The 17,758-nt window shown below is 43.0% G+C and overlaps 1 protein-coding gene across 1 annotated transcript; it reads right to left on the reverse strand.

Moving 5' to 3' along the window:
• Positions 1 to 1,806: 1,806 nt before the first annotated feature.
• Positions 1,807 to 17,236, reverse strand: LOC102068652 (antigen WC1.1). The gene is made up of 16 exons (XM_074536187.1): positions 17,167 to 17,236; positions 14,336 to 14,650; positions 12,530 to 12,838; positions 10,993 to 11,307; positions 9,863 to 10,174; positions 9,253 to 9,570; positions 8,235 to 8,549; positions 7,262 to 7,576; positions 6,389 to 6,451; positions 5,989 to 6,303; positions 5,770 to 5,805; positions 5,324 to 5,465; positions 4,925 to 5,021; positions 4,297 to 4,366; positions 3,047 to 3,226; positions 1,807 to 1,904 (listed from the first exon to the last, which is right to left on the reverse strand). The coding sequence occupies exons 1-16, from the start codon at positions 17,234 to 17,236 to the stop codon at positions 1,807 to 1,809; spliced, it is 3,270 nt and encodes a 1,089-aa protein (XP_074392288.1).
• Positions 17,237 to 17,758: the final 522 nt, after the last annotated feature.

Consider the following 17,758-nt stretch of genomic DNA (forward strand, 5'->3'; position numbering starts at 1 on the left):
CATCGGGAACGTGCTCCTGGATCCCTCCTCTGGCTGTAATCTTGATTTTGCTTTTTAGCAAAGCGGTTTACTGATTTGCTAGTTTACCAATTTACTGAAATTTACTAATTTACTGAATTATGAGTAACTTTAACTCAAGAATGAAAAATCCGAATGCCAACAACAGTTTGTGACCCCTCCCTGAAGTCTTTCGTAACACATAAGTACGGGGCTGCGAGCCAATCGTTAAAAGATTTGGGAGAGAGCTGGGAAACTTAAGCATGAAGACTTTACCAACCATATTAGTGGCAAAAAAAGAATAAATGAGTGACTGAATAAAAATTCTATTTAGGAAACTTGGTAGGATTTCTCCAAAGGGGAATCCTGCCTTACGTTTTTCTCAAGGAGTCAAAAATACTGCAGAGTGTGACTTAAGGAGTTGCAATGAGTCACTGCCTCAGGCATCCTCTGGGGTCTGTGGGTTCCTCTCTTCGGGCCACTGGAGCCTGCGAATGTGACTGCTGCTTTCCCAAGTGCTGGTTCAGGCAGCAGTGAGGCTGTGTGTCCCAGAGAGATAAATTTGTACACACAGAGGTGACTCCAACACAGCTGGCTACACCGACTGCAAAAAGCACTGCTGCTTGTAACCCCACTCACAACCAACCTCCGTTGTACCTACTTTTTCAAAAGTTTGAAAGATAAATTTGTAATGAGTTCAGCTGTAGCCTGATTCTCTAGGATTTCATCCTGTATGCATCTGTTTTTGTCCCTTAGAAGAGAAACTTTGCCTGACAGATCCCACAGTTAAGCCATTTTACATCTTTTATTAATCTTGTTAATTGTTAATATGCTTTTAATCCAATTACTCCAATTATCCTAAACATTTCCTTGTGCAGGTAGGATGCTGTAAGAGTTTGGCTACAAATTTTAACACATTCCCAATGTCAGTCCACTTAGTCACGCTGAGGATTATATAACCCAGTCACCTGGAGAGCACTCAGCTCAACTGGATAATGCCTGTGACATCAGTTGTTGCCATCTCTGAGTCTCCAGGGATTCCTTCTTCCTGCTCACTGCCCGGTGCACCTGGACAGGAGAAGTTCTGTCCCGTGCAGATAGTTCTGACAGGGATAAATAGTTTGCTACACCTTTTTTTAGCATAACATTTGTTGCTCCTGATGGTTTCTGCTGCCTTTTACTATTCCTTGCAAAAACTTTCTACTTTCCCAGTTTTCCTGTTAGTGAGCCAGGAAAAGTAGATTGTATGATGCAGTTAAATCCCATGGGTGTATGTGTTTCCCTCCTTCTGTGCCTCATAGCATGCCTGCAGCACACGTGTCAGATCTTGTTGATGTTGCTGCAGAAGCAATCAGCAAGAATTCCTTTCTCAAAAGACTTGGCTGAAACAGAATTTTGATGATTTTCTTGCAGTTCAATCTCCATTCCAAATAATTACCAGAAGCTGTTCCCATATATCTGGGAGATAAAGCATAAATTTGAGATCTTTGGACAGTTTCTAATAAGAAAAATGATAATTTTAAAATTTACTCAATTAAAAAAAAAAAAAAAAAAAAAAGAAGGTATTTAAAATAAAATCGAAAAGTGTCCACTAAGTCTTAACAACAAGAAATTATAACAGAAATTTCAAAGCTGTTCTTAACCGCCATGCTTCCTGAAATTTTACGTATATAATCTCTTCTTGGGAAATAACCAAAACTTATGCAAGCTAGTCCTAAATTCAGGTTGGTCTGGTTCTGCTAGTACAGGATTAGCATTTTATGAACAGTGGTGTATTTCCAGAAGAAGTCAGTGCAGCTCAGCAGTCTATCAGTGCCCCAGCTCTTCAATGTCGTCATAGCCTGTATCCTCAAGAGCAGGGGATGAGGATCTTTCAGCTTCAGAGGTCCTGTTTCTGGGAATCCAGTCTGAAAACATGAAGGGAAGAACACTGAGATAGATAAATGCACATCCTGTATGTATTACCTCTGTGTGGTTGTGCAGCTGCCAGTTGTCTCCTCCAGAAATTAGAACCTTGGATAGGAGTGACTGTGAAAGACCTGAGAAATGTTTATGTCACTCTGCCTTCTGCAGTGTGTATACATATCCAAGGATCAAGCTTTATACACAATATTAAAAGGAATGTATTCATGGGCTGTGAAAAAAACATTCTTTAATGTCTCTCTAGTTACTTTGAGTCCTGTATTTTGATTATTTTCCACATCTCAAATAGGCCAGAAATATTTATCACTACCCCAAAAAGTAGAGTTCAGATCAAGTGTTCCACAGTTCTATTAAATACACTGATAAAGAAAAGTCTGTCAAATATTTGCTGTTAATTCTTACTGAATTATATGGGCCAGGTTAAAAATTTAGTGCCAGGTTAAAAATGCAGCTGAATCCATCCTCTATGGACATAGAATGAGATCTAATAAGGACACTAAATAGACTACAGATGAAAGGAGAAACAGTCAATTGCATAATTTGAAAAACACATGTCTAATGATATGTAGTATTTCACAAGGCATTATTTGAAGCTGCATCAGGCATTGAGCCCTCTCAAGCTAGTCATGTTGATGGAAAAAGGGGAGGTATCACATGAGCATCCATAAACAGAAGGATATGGTGGAAGAGCTGGTCCTTCTGCTTGACCTGACACTAGTAAGATCTCAGTACCATGCTGTAAAGAAATACCTTAAAGTTTTGGGGTTTAAGGAATTTTTGAAAGATACAGGCCTACAGACATGGACTGAGTGGAGACACATCATGGGCAGAGTGTAGTTTACAAGGCCTAATTAGAAAGCTGACTAATTTAAATTGTGGCTGTGTAGAGAAACAAAATAACAGAACAGGACTGAGGATGGGTATGTGAACAAACTGTTATCAGTCTTCAAGTACTTAAAAGGCTGTTATGAAGATGACTGCAACCCTCTGTCCCCATGGTTATTCTAATGAGAAGTAACAATTTTAATTTGCAGCAGTGGAAACTTAGGTTGGGTTGGCCACAGGCAAGAATTTTATGTCAGTGAGGAAAGCAGAGCAGAGGTATAGATTAGCTGGATGTAAGAACAGAACAGCACTGCTCTTCTAGCCTCACCTGTCTGGGAGTCCTTGTTTCTGGCACTTTCTCCAGGGATCCCAATGATTTCCTGTTCATTCTGCTCAGAAAGAGAAGCATCTCTAGGTCCAGGGGCCTCTGTTGCATCATCATAATCATCTTCCAGAGCATTTTCAGGCAGTGGAGAGGCCTCTGGAAGAGTAGGGGTATTAATTTCCACTAGGGAAAGCAGTAGCTGATAATCCAGCAACACAGGGCTGTAACACTGACATGTCTGTACTTAACTGGAATCCGTCCTTCAGCAAATGTTACTGTGCACAGTTTTATTGTAAATACTTCTGCTTACCAATGATACATGTATAAACAGAAAAGTAAATCAAAGTACTCCTGTTTCACTTTTTACCTAGAAATCAACATTCAATCTGAATAACAGAAAGAGAAATTATTTAGAATAATTGTCTTCTCTATAAGCACTTCAAAGCTTTTTGTTTATTTTTTAGCTTTTGGTTTGTAAGGAAAAGCTTTTAGTTTGTTTTTTAACTTAAAAAAGTCCTTAATATAAGAACAGCAGTAGAAAATAAAGACGTGGTGCAGCAGAGTATGGGATATGGGCAACTGAGGTTCAGAACTGCTTGTGCCTTTGGCAGTTGATCTCTTGGACAGCAGACAATGGCTAACAGAGCTTTTTGATCCGCTCTAGGAAAATGCAGTTCTTCTCCAAACACTTGTTCTCCCTCACCTGTTTCAAATTATAAAAAAAACCCCAAGCTACAAACCACATGTACCCCCCCAGGCAAACCCCACAGCTAGGAATTAGTATTTTCTTCAGATCACTTGGATTAAGATCCCTTGATCAGCTCAAACTGTACACCAGTGTTCTTATTTGGAATATGTCTTTCCTCTGTTTTAATTCTCCCTATCTGTCTCAGAAATAAGGTAACAGTTTACAAGCTATTATGTTTGCAATGTCTGGGAGAAGCAGTTGTCACATTGTTGGATTCATGTGACTGGATCCTGTGAAGTGTCTGCAGAACTACCAGCAAATATTTATTTTGAATTTCTCATATAGAAGAGAAGACTAGCACTTGTGTATGAGATTGTATGACACTCTTCCACCACAAGAGTTACACAGAAGATTTTGCATCACTAGGAAACATCACTAGGACATGAAATGAAAGTCTTAGTCACTCATAATCCTTTGGATATTAAAAATTACCCTGATTTAGGATCTCTTTCTTTGTACAAACCCTTTTTCATATTACCTTGAGTTGCTCCAGGACCATTTTCTTCATCACTGCCTGCTCTATAAAACTGTTCCTTTGGTTTTGAGCTCTCTGAATAAGAATCTAGGCAAATGAGAAAGAGCATGATACCAGATTAAACTCTCTTTAAGTGCTAAAACTGCACCATGAGAAAAAGAGCAGTAATAGCATCCAAGTTCAGCATGTTCTTTGACAGTCAGTATTACTTCTGCAAGGCTTACAATGGAATTACCAAGAATCCCTCAGGGGGCCCCATAACACCTCTCATGGGTCCTGGGGGAGGCACTCCACAAAGGGAGAAAAGCAATCTATGGGTGGAAACATACAGGGACCCAGCTGCTGTGAGGGAGATGCAAATAATTCCTTTATTTGTTCCTGCTTTAAATAATTGAAGCAAAAGGATTTTGTTTGTTTGTTTGTTTGACCTATAATGATCTATGGTCTGTGGCTGCAGTGAGAACTGCACTCAACGAATTGTCCCTAGGAAAGGAATTGACAGAGTCCACTGGGCAGGAAACTCCTCTCCTCAAATCCAGGAATTTTAAATTTCCCAGTAGATTTGGGACCTGTAAGGTATCAGATTGGGATCAGAAAGGAGGAGCTTTCCCTTGAGAAAAGCAAGAAATACACACAGACCTGAGAGGAAAGTCACTCCCTGCTTTTCCCTCATCAGGTTATAATCAATCTCTTCATAGACAGCCTCGGAGAAGGGGTCATAGGATAGTCTGGAGCCTGAAAGTAAAAGGTAATGATCACTTTCACAGTCTCTGCTTATATTCAGGTTGGAGTCTTGAAAAGGAGAAGTGCCTTACAGGGGCCTACATGGCCTGGTTGGTACCTAGAAAGGCACCAAGAGGTGCTGTCTGAGGATAAGCACCTCTGGGATCTTTCACTGCCAGAAAGTAATGAAAGATCTCAGTGTATCAACAGATTCAGTTCATCTCAGTCACCCATCCCCACTGCCTCCCCAGCCAACTAAACTTCTGGGGCCATGTAAAGGAGGCATTTCATACCAGTTCTGAGAAACTCACCTCTCTGCTGTGCCCTGGCACGTCGGATCTGCCCAGCAAGAATGGCAAGGACCAGGCAGAGAAGGGTCCCCAGGATGATGCAGAGGATGTCAGGCACTGAAAGCCTCGTGCTGCCTGTGGCAGGGCACCGGGGGCGATCTGAGGGGAAACCAAGAGGAAACAGGTAGAGAATCACATGTCCCAAAGGGCTGCTCCTCTGCAGCCCCTTGCTGTGCCCATGAGGGCACAGCAGGGTGAGGCAGGGCACCTGCTGCTCTGCTATGGGTCCTGCTCAGCAGGTAAAATTCAGCAGCTGGGGGTGGTGCCTCTCAGTGTTCCTTTATGAAAGGCTAGGTGAAGTGCTTTCTGATGAGCTGAAATAAACTGCTGTTTTATCTGTTAAGTATCAGGGACATTAAATTGTCATTTGATGGAAGAAAGAAAAGAGAGAGAAAGAATTTACCTGCTCTCGTGGGTGATGCTGTTGTTTCTGTCACACCTGCAAAAGGGAGGTGAGTCCAGATTAAGAGGCAAGTGTGAAAAATAGGGAGAACATCTTCATATAATTTGTGATGCTTTAACAGTCAAAATTATGAAAGGGCTAGTCACTGGGAAGTACAATTGGCATAATGCGCTCCTACCCACCTTCACAGACCTGTGTAATAAAGGACCAGTCACTAACCAGAGCAATTCACAGCAGCATCTTCCTTATGATCACAGTTTTTGCCAAACAAAGGTTTGGCAGGACAGTCCCAAAGAGACAGCTCTGTTCCTTTACAGTGCACCTTCTCCAACCAGATGGGACCAGTCCCTTCCCCAAAGGCAGCCTCACTCAGAGCAGACACAGCAGATCCACAGCCCAGCTGCCTGCATACAACACTGGCATCTGCCACATCCCAGGTGTCATCGCAGATCGTTCCCCAGGAACCTTGGTGCCACATCTCCACTCTGCCTGAACATTCATCCTCTCCTCCCACGACTCGTAACTTCTCCCTGTCTGCAAAACACAGAAACCTTCTATTTACTGAAACAGCAGGAAGGTCCACAGGGACCAATAAGGAAAAACAAAGAAGTGAAGGTACCTGAACAACTTGTGGAGTTTGGACACTCAGCAAATGCAGCTGGAGATGTTGCCTCTTTTCCTCCTACAGAATTTAAATATTGAAGTAAATAATTTAATTATTCTCTGAAAAAAAATGAGGGAGTGTTAAATAGCTGAAAATTAAACATCAGGTTAATCACTTCCTGAAATATGTGTATGGCCTGTTTAGTTCTTGGCAGATGGCTGCTTGGCTGTTGCTGTGAGTAATAATCTTCCTGATGGTTATGCTTACCTTCTTCTCATGAGGCGGTTGCAATCCCTTTCAGGATATCTGAATGTCACATAGATTTAATTTTTATTATATTTTATATTTTATATTTCATTTATATTTTAATTTAATTTAATATTTCTTATTATATTTTATTATGTATGAATGCAGATATTGATACCCATAGGTGTGAAATACTGTCATAAGAGCAGGTATTAGAAATGAACCTTTAGAACCAAACGGATTTGTACACTTGTCCAAGGCTATGTGTATACACAGATATGCCTGCTTACATGTAGAAACATAAACTTGGCTCTAGACCTCTTGGAAAGTCTCACACTAGCTCAGATCTCACAGACTGACTGTGTATCATAGATTTTTGCACTAAAAAATATTCAATGGGACCATCCCATTAGGGAATTCCTTAGGATTTCACTGGGCCAAAGCACTCTGATAATCTTGTAGTTTTAATTCACTCGTTTAAGTCAATGATTTAGACCAAAAAAATGTTGCTGTCATTTTCATGAAACTAGAAACAATATACACCAGCTAACAAGTGCACACAAAGTAATTGCTGTCATGTCCATATGTGCATACATAGGTTAATGTACATGTCTGGCCACATATAAATACATTTCTGATTACCAGTGCAAGTAATGTGGGTCTCTTCAGCTCGGTTGCTGCACGACTGAGGGTCCCAGGGGTCTGACTGACATTGCCAGAGCGAGCTGTGCTCCTCAGTGCACTCAATGTGGTCCAGCCACGTGGGCCCAGACCCTCTGCCGTACTTGAAGTCCGTGGCTATTCCTCCTCCGTCTCCGCAGCCCAGGTGTTTGCACATGGTTGCTGCGGTGAGCAGGGACATGCGGTTGGAACAAACGCTCCCCCACGTCCCGTTGTAGAAAACCTCTACACGCCCGGCACAGTCGTTGCCATTCACCACCCTCAGAGCCAGGAAATCTGGAAGTGGAGGCATAAAAATGGAATTAGTGCCACAGAGTTCTTGTGATGTTTCTTTCCTGTGTATGTGATAACACTTTTTTTACAGTGTTAACTAGCTGTATTGGTCCTACCTATATTGTGAAGCATGGGTACTCCAGAGGCTGCAGTCCTTTCAGGGGCTCTAACAGGCCCTAACTCCCTTCAGGGGTCATCTGTATTTTTTTCTACTTCTCTTTCATTTCTCCTCTCTCTTGCTGCTGCCATTCTGTCTTAAATATGTGTAAGCAGAGCCACCATAAGCTACTTGGATTGCCTGATGCTGTAGTGCATAGTGGGTTGTTCCCGTTGGTTTCAGAGCCAGCTGTAACTGACTGGAAGGAGCACACAGCCCCTTGCTGTGGAAATCTTTACAAATTCCTAAAATTTATGCCCCAAATATCCTACTACACCACAGACTTTTTTTTTTCATGTGTGTGTGTGTGTGTGTGTTGGTGCATAATATGGGCTTCTGTAGATCCTTTGCTTCTTGGTAGGACCAAGATGATGTGCTGACCAACCATGCTGGTCATCAAGACAGGAGGAGGCTGTCCAAGCAGTCCCCACTATTCTTGACTTCCCTTTTATGCAACCCTCCTAGTTGAACCCACAGGCTCAGAAAAGGGTTTTCCAAACACACCTGAGCACAGGACTCCAGCATCCTCTTTGTGTTGGCAGTTGTGGTGGCCCCACGCCCTAGAGGGGCATGCCCAGAGGTCAGATTCAGCCCCAGTGCAATTCACATCATCCAGCCAGATCTGCCCTGACCCTTCACCATAATGAGCAGATACAAATGCCTCGATGGCATGCCCACATCCAAGCTGTTTGCAAACAACATTGGCATCTGATAGATCCCAGTTATCATCACAGATGGTGCCCCAGATGCCATGATGATAGAGCTCTACTCTCCCGGCACAGCGATTTGTTCCATTCACCAGCCTCATCTGTCTGCTGCCTGTAGGAGGAAAATCCAAATGTCAGCATGCAACACAACTATAATGCACAGGTCAGCATAATGGCAATGTTTTTAAAGCACTTTTAAGACATCATGTTCTTGTTAAATCCCAATTCTTCTGCTATGGTTGCTTGGACAGAGGTCCTGTGAGGCTAAAACTGCATAAAGGGAAAGGCCTACTCCTGCATCAGGTGAATGTTTGAATAATTCTGGTGAGATATTGCTAGCAATAAGAGTATAATCATACCAAGTATATGCAGAGGTCACCTTATCTTAGAAAGCCAGACAACCTGTTTTCTGTCTGTACTCATTTACTTAGAGGCAGACACTGTTCCTGTTACAGATGGGTTGCAAAATCAGAGAAGAGTAGAAACAGTTGTAATATTCTGTAGAATAGCTGCAAGTATCTATAAATATAGAAATGTCACAAAATGAAAGCTGTTTAATTCTCAAGTGGCAGTAAGAATACTTGGAAATCATGGCCAAATTAGTGTTCTTATGGCTTCTGTGTTCTAATAGTTCTTTTTGACTCTGGAAGATAATTCTGTAAGAAATTCAGATGAAGAAAACATTGTGTAAATTACACTTGCTTCCTTAACTATCATCAAGCTCAGACTCATGCCAGCTTAAGATCTGTGACACCACAGCACAACATGGGCTGGAGAAATTCTAGGAAACCTGTACCTTTCACACAGTGACTCACCTGAACAAATCACACCAACATCTTCAGAAACTCCTGTTGGCACTGTCTGATAATAGGAGGTGTTGCAGAGCATCAGCTGAGTCTCGTTTCCCGTGCACTGGACACTCCTTAGGCCAACGAGACCCGTGCCTCGCTCAGACTTTGGAAGGTAATAGGCTTTCTCAGCAGTTCCACACTGGAGCTGTGTGCACACCACATGGGCATCCCTAATGTCCCAGTTGTCATCCAGGACTCTGCTCCACACACCATGGAGGGAGATCTCAACTCGCCCAGCACAGCGGCTCTCACCCCCTGAGAGTCTGAGTGATTCAGCAAGACCTGGGCTCAAGAGAGTTGGGAAATATATTGAGTGACATCTACTTATCTCACTGCAGTAGAAATAACTTGCAGGAAGGCTGTGGAAGACAAATTTCTGTGCTGGCAAAGTATTGATTCTCACCACTGGTGAAGGAGACTTTGTTAAGGCTTTGTTTGCTTTCATGCACACAAGGGCCTGCAAAGGGAAGCAAGAAAGGCTTCCCCACCTAAAAGACTAGATCCTGTCAGTGAGGTCACCAGCACTGCTTTGGTCAGAAGTTCTACCACCCATAAAAGGCCCCTCCTGACTTACCTGAGCAAGTTACAGTGGCTGCTTCTTTGGCTGAACAGGTTGGATTGCCCAAAGTCACTTGAACACAATCCCATAGGCAGGACTCTGTCCCATTACAGTGAAAAGCATCTCTCCATATAGGTCCATTTCCATCCACAAAACCATCTTCCATCTGGATTGATTTTGCATAGCCACAGTTCAGCTGATGGCAGAGAACACTGGCAGCTTGTAAATTCCAGTGGGAGTGGCAGAGTCTTCCCCACGTGTCTCCATGGCGGATCTCCACTACTCCAGAGCACGTGGTGCCATTCACCAGCCTGCCCCCTGGACACCCTGAATGTAAGAGAAAGGGAATATTGGAGTGTTACATTTACTCATGGGCAGGACCTGGAAGTGACTGGGAAACAGGAATGAGTTGTCTTTATCTTTCAGTTGTAAAAATGACTTAAGTGGGCCATACTCATAACTAGAAACTTTCATACCCATAACTAGACTTCAGTCCAGCCTGTTTTACTGAGAAGAATGACTAGAACTCAGGATTACATCCCATTTGCAATTTTTAAAATCAGGGCATTAGGAGTTGGGGGTTTGGGTCAAACAATAGACTTTAATTTTTCAGACCAATATCACTGAGGGCCTACAGCTCTGCATCCTTCAACTGCTGGTCCAAGTCCTCACTTAAACCCGGACCAGGAATTCAATCCTGCCTAAAGTACATGACAGGGGTAACCGTCTCCAGTCTTATCTTGTGCTATGTATGCCTGGCTGCTCTCTCCAGCCAGACCCTACACCTCTTTGTTTGCTTTGACTTCTCTGGGACTGCTCATAGACCTTATTACCAACACCTTCTTCTGCCCTCTCTGCAGATGCTTTGGATTGTGTCTTGGTGGCAAGGACTCTGCCTGTGCTGTGCTCAGCCTCTGTGCCCGGCTCATCCTGGCTTGTGCAGCAGCCCTGCTCTTGCTGTTTCCCTACACTAAGAGCATTTCAGAGAGAGCAGCCTTGTGGTACAGTTAAGTGTAGCCTTGCCTCCTGTTGCAGCAGTCAAACGACAGAGCCTGACTCCACATATGCTCCCTGAATTTTGAGTCCATATTTTTCCTCAAGGAAGGAGTTTTTCAGTTCTCTTCTTAGACCTTTCCACTGCTTACCTGAACATACCACACGAGCCTCTTTTTCAGCAGGGCATTCATCCTGACCTAGAGCATGCACGGGACAGTCTCTCAGGAGTGAGCCATTCTGCTGGCAGCTGAATGTGGCATTCCAGACAGATCCATTTCCTTCCCCAAAGGACTGTCCACTTGGGATCAGTAGTGCAACTCCACAGTCTAGCTGCTGGCAGAGGATATTAGCAGCTGGTAAATCCCACAGGTAGTCACACAGGGTTCCCCATGTGCCTCCGTGGAGAAGCTCTACTCTCCCTGAACACGTGGTATTGCCGTTTGCCAGCCTGTACCCACCGTAGCCTGCAGAAAGAATAAAGGAGCTTAGCAGTTACTTTTGGGCATTTGTGCTTCTGCACTGAAAACTGTAAGAGAACTCTCTCTATCTGCAAGAAACTAGCACTCATTTTTGTCGGGTTACTGGAAAGAATCTTAGAACAGGATGCTCATAAGCCAGCTCTTAAAGTCTCTATTGTCCATGTTGTAGCCTGCACTGTATGACTAAAAGTCTTTTGACTCTTTGTGTCTCCTCTCTGCTCTCCTCCCTCCTCCCCTCACAATACTGCTGCTACCTTACAACATCTTCTCTTGCAGAGGCAGTTTCAGCACTGCCTCACATGTGAGGAACTCAGGGTAGGAGCAACTGGTATCACTCTCTCTCCCAGTAGTTGGTCATGTCACATTTCCTGAGTAGGGGATTCTCAGCTTTCATCCATGCCACAGAGCAAAGCTCTGAACACCCCAGGCCATATCCATCAGCATATTGACAATAAATAAAGGGCAGGGTGGATGGCACGGTGGTGTCCTACTGCCAGCCCCATGCAGTCCCTCTCTCTTCTCACACTGTTACTTTCTGCCGTTACCTTGTCCTTGCACTGTACCCCTAATGAGCGCAGGATTTCAGCTCTGAGCCAAGACTATTGCAAGATAGAGGCAGGAGCCAAGGCCTGTTAGATGCCTTAGCTGCGGTGTTTGGCTGCCACTGATCACAGTATCCAAGGCTCTCTTGAAACAAGCTGTAGCCCTTTGGGCAGGAAATGGACATGAGCTCCAGCCCTTTTCCAGGCTTGTTTTGTGTCGAACTGTTGCCAAGAGCTCTGCTCCAGGTTTAGTTTACCTCTTTAGAACTGTGGCCTCAGGAAAAAGTTGTTTGTTAGGCCTAATCTTCGCTTTTTCAGCGGGTGGCAATACACAGCTCTATTCAGAGCTCCCAGCAGCCATGACTTTGTGGAGTTCTTAAGAAGGGTTAACATAAAAGAAATAACAGCCCTTTTGAGATCTCTTTGTGGTAGTGAACTGATTAGAACAGCCCATGTTAGATGCAGATTCTCAGTAGAGTGAGTGAGACATTGTGGGACTGCTCTCTGTTATTTTCTGGCCCTCCTTGAATGGCTCAAGGCATGGTAGGGGAAACATCCAAGGATCCTGAGGACCACAGAAGTGTACAGATGCTCTGAACTGTGGGTTAACAGGAAAAAGGCATATAGAACATGAGTGAATTATGTCCATCGGTCCAAAGTCTCACCTGAACACACAACAATGGTATCATGAGTGCACGTGTTAGTATGGTGCATGCTCCTGGGACAGTCTGCAAGGTGAGCCTCATTCCCCACACAGTGAAACTCCTCTTGCCAGAACAGCTCATGTCTGTCTCCCAAGTGAGTTCCTCTCAAGGTATCCACAGCCTGGCCACACTTTAACTCATTACATATAACAGAGGCAGTTTTGAAATTAATATGTGAGAAACAGACAGTGACCCAAGTTTCTTCTTTCTTTACTTTCAGATGTCCTGAGCAGGCAGTGTCCCCTCCAGTCAGATGCATATCAGAGAAGCCTGGAAAAAAACCCAAAAACCAAGAAATCTAGCATCAAGAGTTGGTTGTACTGACCTATTTTTATAGCTCCTTAATGGGCAAGACACATTTTACTGCTCTGAGGACCACTAATGCTTTTGAATTGTGACTGGGGCAATTCCTGTATAGCACTGATAAAGAAGAAAATGGTGTATGAGGTTGCTTATTTCTCAGTATGTGAAAATATTAAATCCTTGGGAAAGAAGGAAGGAAACTTTGAGCATCTGCCAATGACTGAGAAGTAACAGTCCCCAAATAGATAAATAGAAAAATAGCCATTTACTAGTGTGTGTCCTTAAGACCTCATCATTTCAAGGAATAGGAAGCTGAAGCACCCCAGGAAGAGGAAACAGGAAATGTTGTACCCAGTTTCAGAAATTGCTAAAAAGACAGTCTAGAGATCTGCAGGCTGAGAGGCCTCACTTAGGTACTTGAAAAAAAGATGGAGTGATACTTGTAGAAACTTATTTGTGAGCACAAGGAGATAAATGGGAAGAGTCAGCATGATTTTATCAAGCATGTATCATGCCTGTGGGACTGTAATGCTTTCTCTGATTAAAATGGTTTTATGGATGAGGGGACAGCAACACATGCCATTTACCTCACATTTAGCACTACCATTCACACTGTCTTGTACAATATTCTTATGTCCAAGGACTAGGATGTTGCTGTCTGGTTGGAAGGACTACATCGTTAACCAGCTGATTGAATGCTCAGGCTCAGTCATTAGTGAATTGCACCTACCTGAAGACTGTCAGCAAATGGAATTTCACTTGTTGGGTCTTTCCAGGGGCCTGTTCTGCTCAGTGTCTTATCTTCACGGAGGTGGTGATGGAGTACACTCTTATGATTTTGGGGGGTGGGGACATAATCACAAGGGCAGACCTGTCTTTCAGAGAGATCTAGACAGGCTAGACTAATGGGCTGACAGAAACCTCACAACAATCATAAAAGGACAAATGTAAAGTCCTGAAGCTGGGAAGGAAAAACTTCTTGCAGTGGTTCTTTTCTGAAGGGTAAAACCATGCACATCTTGCACAGGAAGCAGCCAAACAGGTATTGGTCTTTTTTTGCCAGTGCAGACTGTCCTGTCTTAGCCTAGCTAAAGATCTGGAGAAGAAGGGCAGTTGTATGACATAACATTGCATTTTCTTGATTCTCTACCTACATCTGCTTTTTTAGCCCCAATTCCTTGTCAAAGACAAGTTCAGTACTGCTCTCCTGTTACCTGGGAGAGCTGTGGTAGAAACAAATAGTGGGTTGATTTTTTTTCTGTTCTATGTAATTTAATATGCTCATTGGATGTTGTTGCTGAGCCCAGGCAAAGTCAGCTTGCACTCATAGTCAGCAGAAAACTTAATGCTGGAGCAACTTGCTTTGGATGAGTAGAGGGAGTACTTGGCTTTATTGAACTAGGACAAAGTTTGATTCTAGGCTCATATCTTTTTTCTGTTGTACAAGGCTGGATCACTTCTTACCTGAGCAGATCACTCCAATATCAAAGAAATGAGGGCAGGTAAAAGCACCCCATCCTGTATGTGAGCAGTTCCAGAGAGCAGATTCATTACCACGGCAATCAACTCGGTACAACCACGTTGGTCCAGTTCCTTGTCCAAAAGGAGCTCGATTTAGGGCATTAACAGCAGATCCACATTGTAGTTGCTTACAGACAACCTCAGCATCCCTTATGGTCCAGTCACCATCACACACGGTTCCCCACTGCTCCTCATGTTTTACTTCCACTCTCCCAGAGCAGGGGCCAGTTCCGTTCGACAGCCTCAATTCGTCAGTGCCTTCAGACAGAGCAAGGTTATAGAAAGGACAGAGCTTAATCATGATTATCTACTGCAGATGCTAATGAGATCATTACTGCTCCTAATTTACTCTTACATCAGACTTATTCGGTTCACCTTTCTAAAGAGTCCAACTTAAAGAGTTTTTTGCAAGGAGTAATGTCTGTATTTACAAGTCTGAGCTAACTGCACTGCTGAAATGTAAATTATTTCTAATGACAGGCAAACTTTCTCTTTTACTGACTCACCAGGGCTGGAAAATGCTGAGTAACATCCCTGCTTTGTGATTCACAAAGCCTGCCTCAATAAACGCTGGCAACTGGAGTGGGTGAGGGAGCTGCCTATCAGTGCATGCTTACTACAATAGATCAAGCTTCCTTATCCTGTGAGTTAATTGTCCTGAAAGCCAAATTTGTGTGTCTTTGGGAGTGAGGTAACTGGAGGAGTTGGCTACCAGAGGGGCCAGGCCAGCCACTGGAGAGCTGGTAAGGTCAGGGGTTCTACTTGAAGACTCAGCTCAAAGTTGGCTTTCTGGGCTGCAGGGGCACATTGCCGGCTCATGTCCAATTTGCCCCCACCAGTATCCCCAAGTCCTTCTCCATGGAGCTGTTCTCATACACAGGCAAAGGCTTTACCTCTTTGCTAACACTGCTGGATTTCTCACAATTTCCTACCTATCATTTAAGTTTGGAAACAAACAAACAAAAAAAAGGTGGTTATTCAAGTGACTGACAAGTAGTAATTTCCAAAACTTTTTTTTTTCTGTAAAATATCCTCTCTCCTCAAGTCTTCTGAGTAAGAAAGTCACATGCATAGTACAATTTTTAGGTAACTAGAAAACCACTTTCTGCCTGCAACATGTTGTCTCAGAGGGGGCATATTTTTCTGTAATAAGAAAGATATTCTGGAGAACAACCCCCAGAGTATTTGAAGAACATAGTCCAAAAAAAGAGTTTTCTCAGCTGTAATATTTATTTGTTTAAAAGGGTAATGAATTCTAAGAAAAGTTGAATTCCTAATACATTTTTAAACAAACTAGATAACCAATTTCTACTAGCCATATCCAGGGACAAAACAAACATCTCTTCACTTGACTGTATGACCTCTGTGCACTTGAATTTTTAAATAATTGTACATCTGATGTTTTCAATGTATAACAAAAGGCAAGACTGACTGGATGCAGAGGTAGGCATAAGCCAATTGACAGATTTAAATATTTCCTAATAAAAGCTATCATTTGGTGTAATCCCTCTTCTGTGAATTTTTAATGATACATACAGGTGCAATTTTTATTTCCTCACATTCCCAGCATGTCCCCCAAGTACCTTCACTGAATTCAGTGATTTGGTGTTCTGCTTGGCTGAGAAAGCATGAGATTTTTCTTGCTCCAGCTGAAAACCCGGTTCTTCTCATAGGAAAAGATGAGGGGGCACCATGCATTCCTGTCTCCAGGCCCTAAGAGGAGGTTTCCAGCCCAGGCTGGCTGCCTCAGGGGCAGATTTCCAGCTCACTCCTGGAGAGTTGTGACTCCTGCACCGCTCTGCACAGTGCTCTGTGCCTGGGGAGCATCAGAACACCTGTAGCAGCATGGAGAGTGCAAGTGCTGCCACATCAGAGATGAGGGTGATAGGGTGCTGATGTTGGTGTCATTGTAAAGCTACTGTTGTCTGCATCTTCCAGTCAGTTACTGTTCCCTGATATTAACAAGAAGTTGGCAGACAAGTCACTCTCATTTCTGCAGTACAGCTCAGCTGACACTAAAACGTCACTACAAAGGTGTCTAAATAAAAATCGTTTCATATTATGAAAATGTACATCAAGAGTGCCTCCAGTTCCCTGCCCTGAACTTTGACTGCACCCACACAACTGGTGAGAACTTTCAAGACTTAGGGCCATGCTATAGCAAAACATCAACTCCGAAGTCTTGTTCTCATCCTATGGGGATGAGACAACCACAACAATGCCTTAATGTCACCTCCATGTGTGGAGAGAAAAAAATGAGATTTCCAAAATCTGTCTCTCATCACCAGCATCAAGCATGTACACATAGCTCCAGAGACAAATAATGATAAGCCTCATATACTGAGGAACAACTGAGGAGATGTTGTGTTACCCAAACTCCACCGGGCACACAGGTAGAGCTACATCATTTTAACTGGTGTTGAACAAAGACCTGGAATCATTAATTTCATCTACAAAGAGCTCAGCAGGAGAGATAAGACAGTAGTAAGAATACCCAGCTGGTTTTTAGTACAGCTAAACTCTTTACAAAATTTGAGCTTGAATTCTTATGAGAATGGCCAGTCACTGATACCTGAGTAAAATACCAAACTTTTAGAAAAGGCTTACCCTTACATATCTCAGGATTATGAAGGAGATTGAATTAAAGACAGAAACATACTTAAACACCATTTTGTCACTTTGCTTTAGAAGTTGGTAGAAGAACAACCTATTTATATTAAATTTGCATACTTTTTTTATCTCACTGCCTCATGCAAAATAAAGTATGTACTTACCCAGGGAGACCTGAATGGAGAGGAGAATCAACCACAGCACTGGAGCAGAAAGGAGTCCTTCTGTTGCCATCCTGACCGCAGATGGATGAAACTTAACTCTCCAGGCACTGCCTAGCTAAAACTCTGGCTGGGCATTCCGGTATCTCACAAACAACTACGAAGGAGGAAATATATAGATTCACGTGCCAGCATGAGTTACCTGAAGGAACCAATAGAAACATTGTTCACCTTTTTAGACCTTATCAGCAGATTCATCTCCAATCTGAAGGAGCCAAAACCTCCAATAAAATTCAAAAAGTGTACTTGTGACCTTATATGAAGGATGATTGCGTATCTGATGTCATCATCAGAATTGTTTTACTGTGGGACCAATGCTGGTGGCACAGGCAGAGCACAGTGCAAAGTGGTTATTTCTCACCTGAAAAAGGAGTATGAAAGTGTAGAACACTGGTCATTTATGAATCTCTTCAGAAGAAAAAAGGGAAAGAAAATTCCTTTAATTTGTAGCTTACCTGTCATATTGGAAGAAATTGCACTCCAATCAACAGAAATGGTGTTTATCACTAGAGGTGAGTAAAAAGTGATACCCTCT

The sequence above is a fragment of the Zonotrichia albicollis genome, chromosome 2, assembly GCF_047830755.1.
Source record: "Zonotrichia albicollis isolate bZonAlb1 chromosome 2, bZonAlb1.hap1, whole genome shotgun sequence".
NCBI classification, from domain to species: Eukaryota; Metazoa; Chordata; class Aves; order Passeriformes; family Passerellidae; genus Zonotrichia; species Zonotrichia albicollis.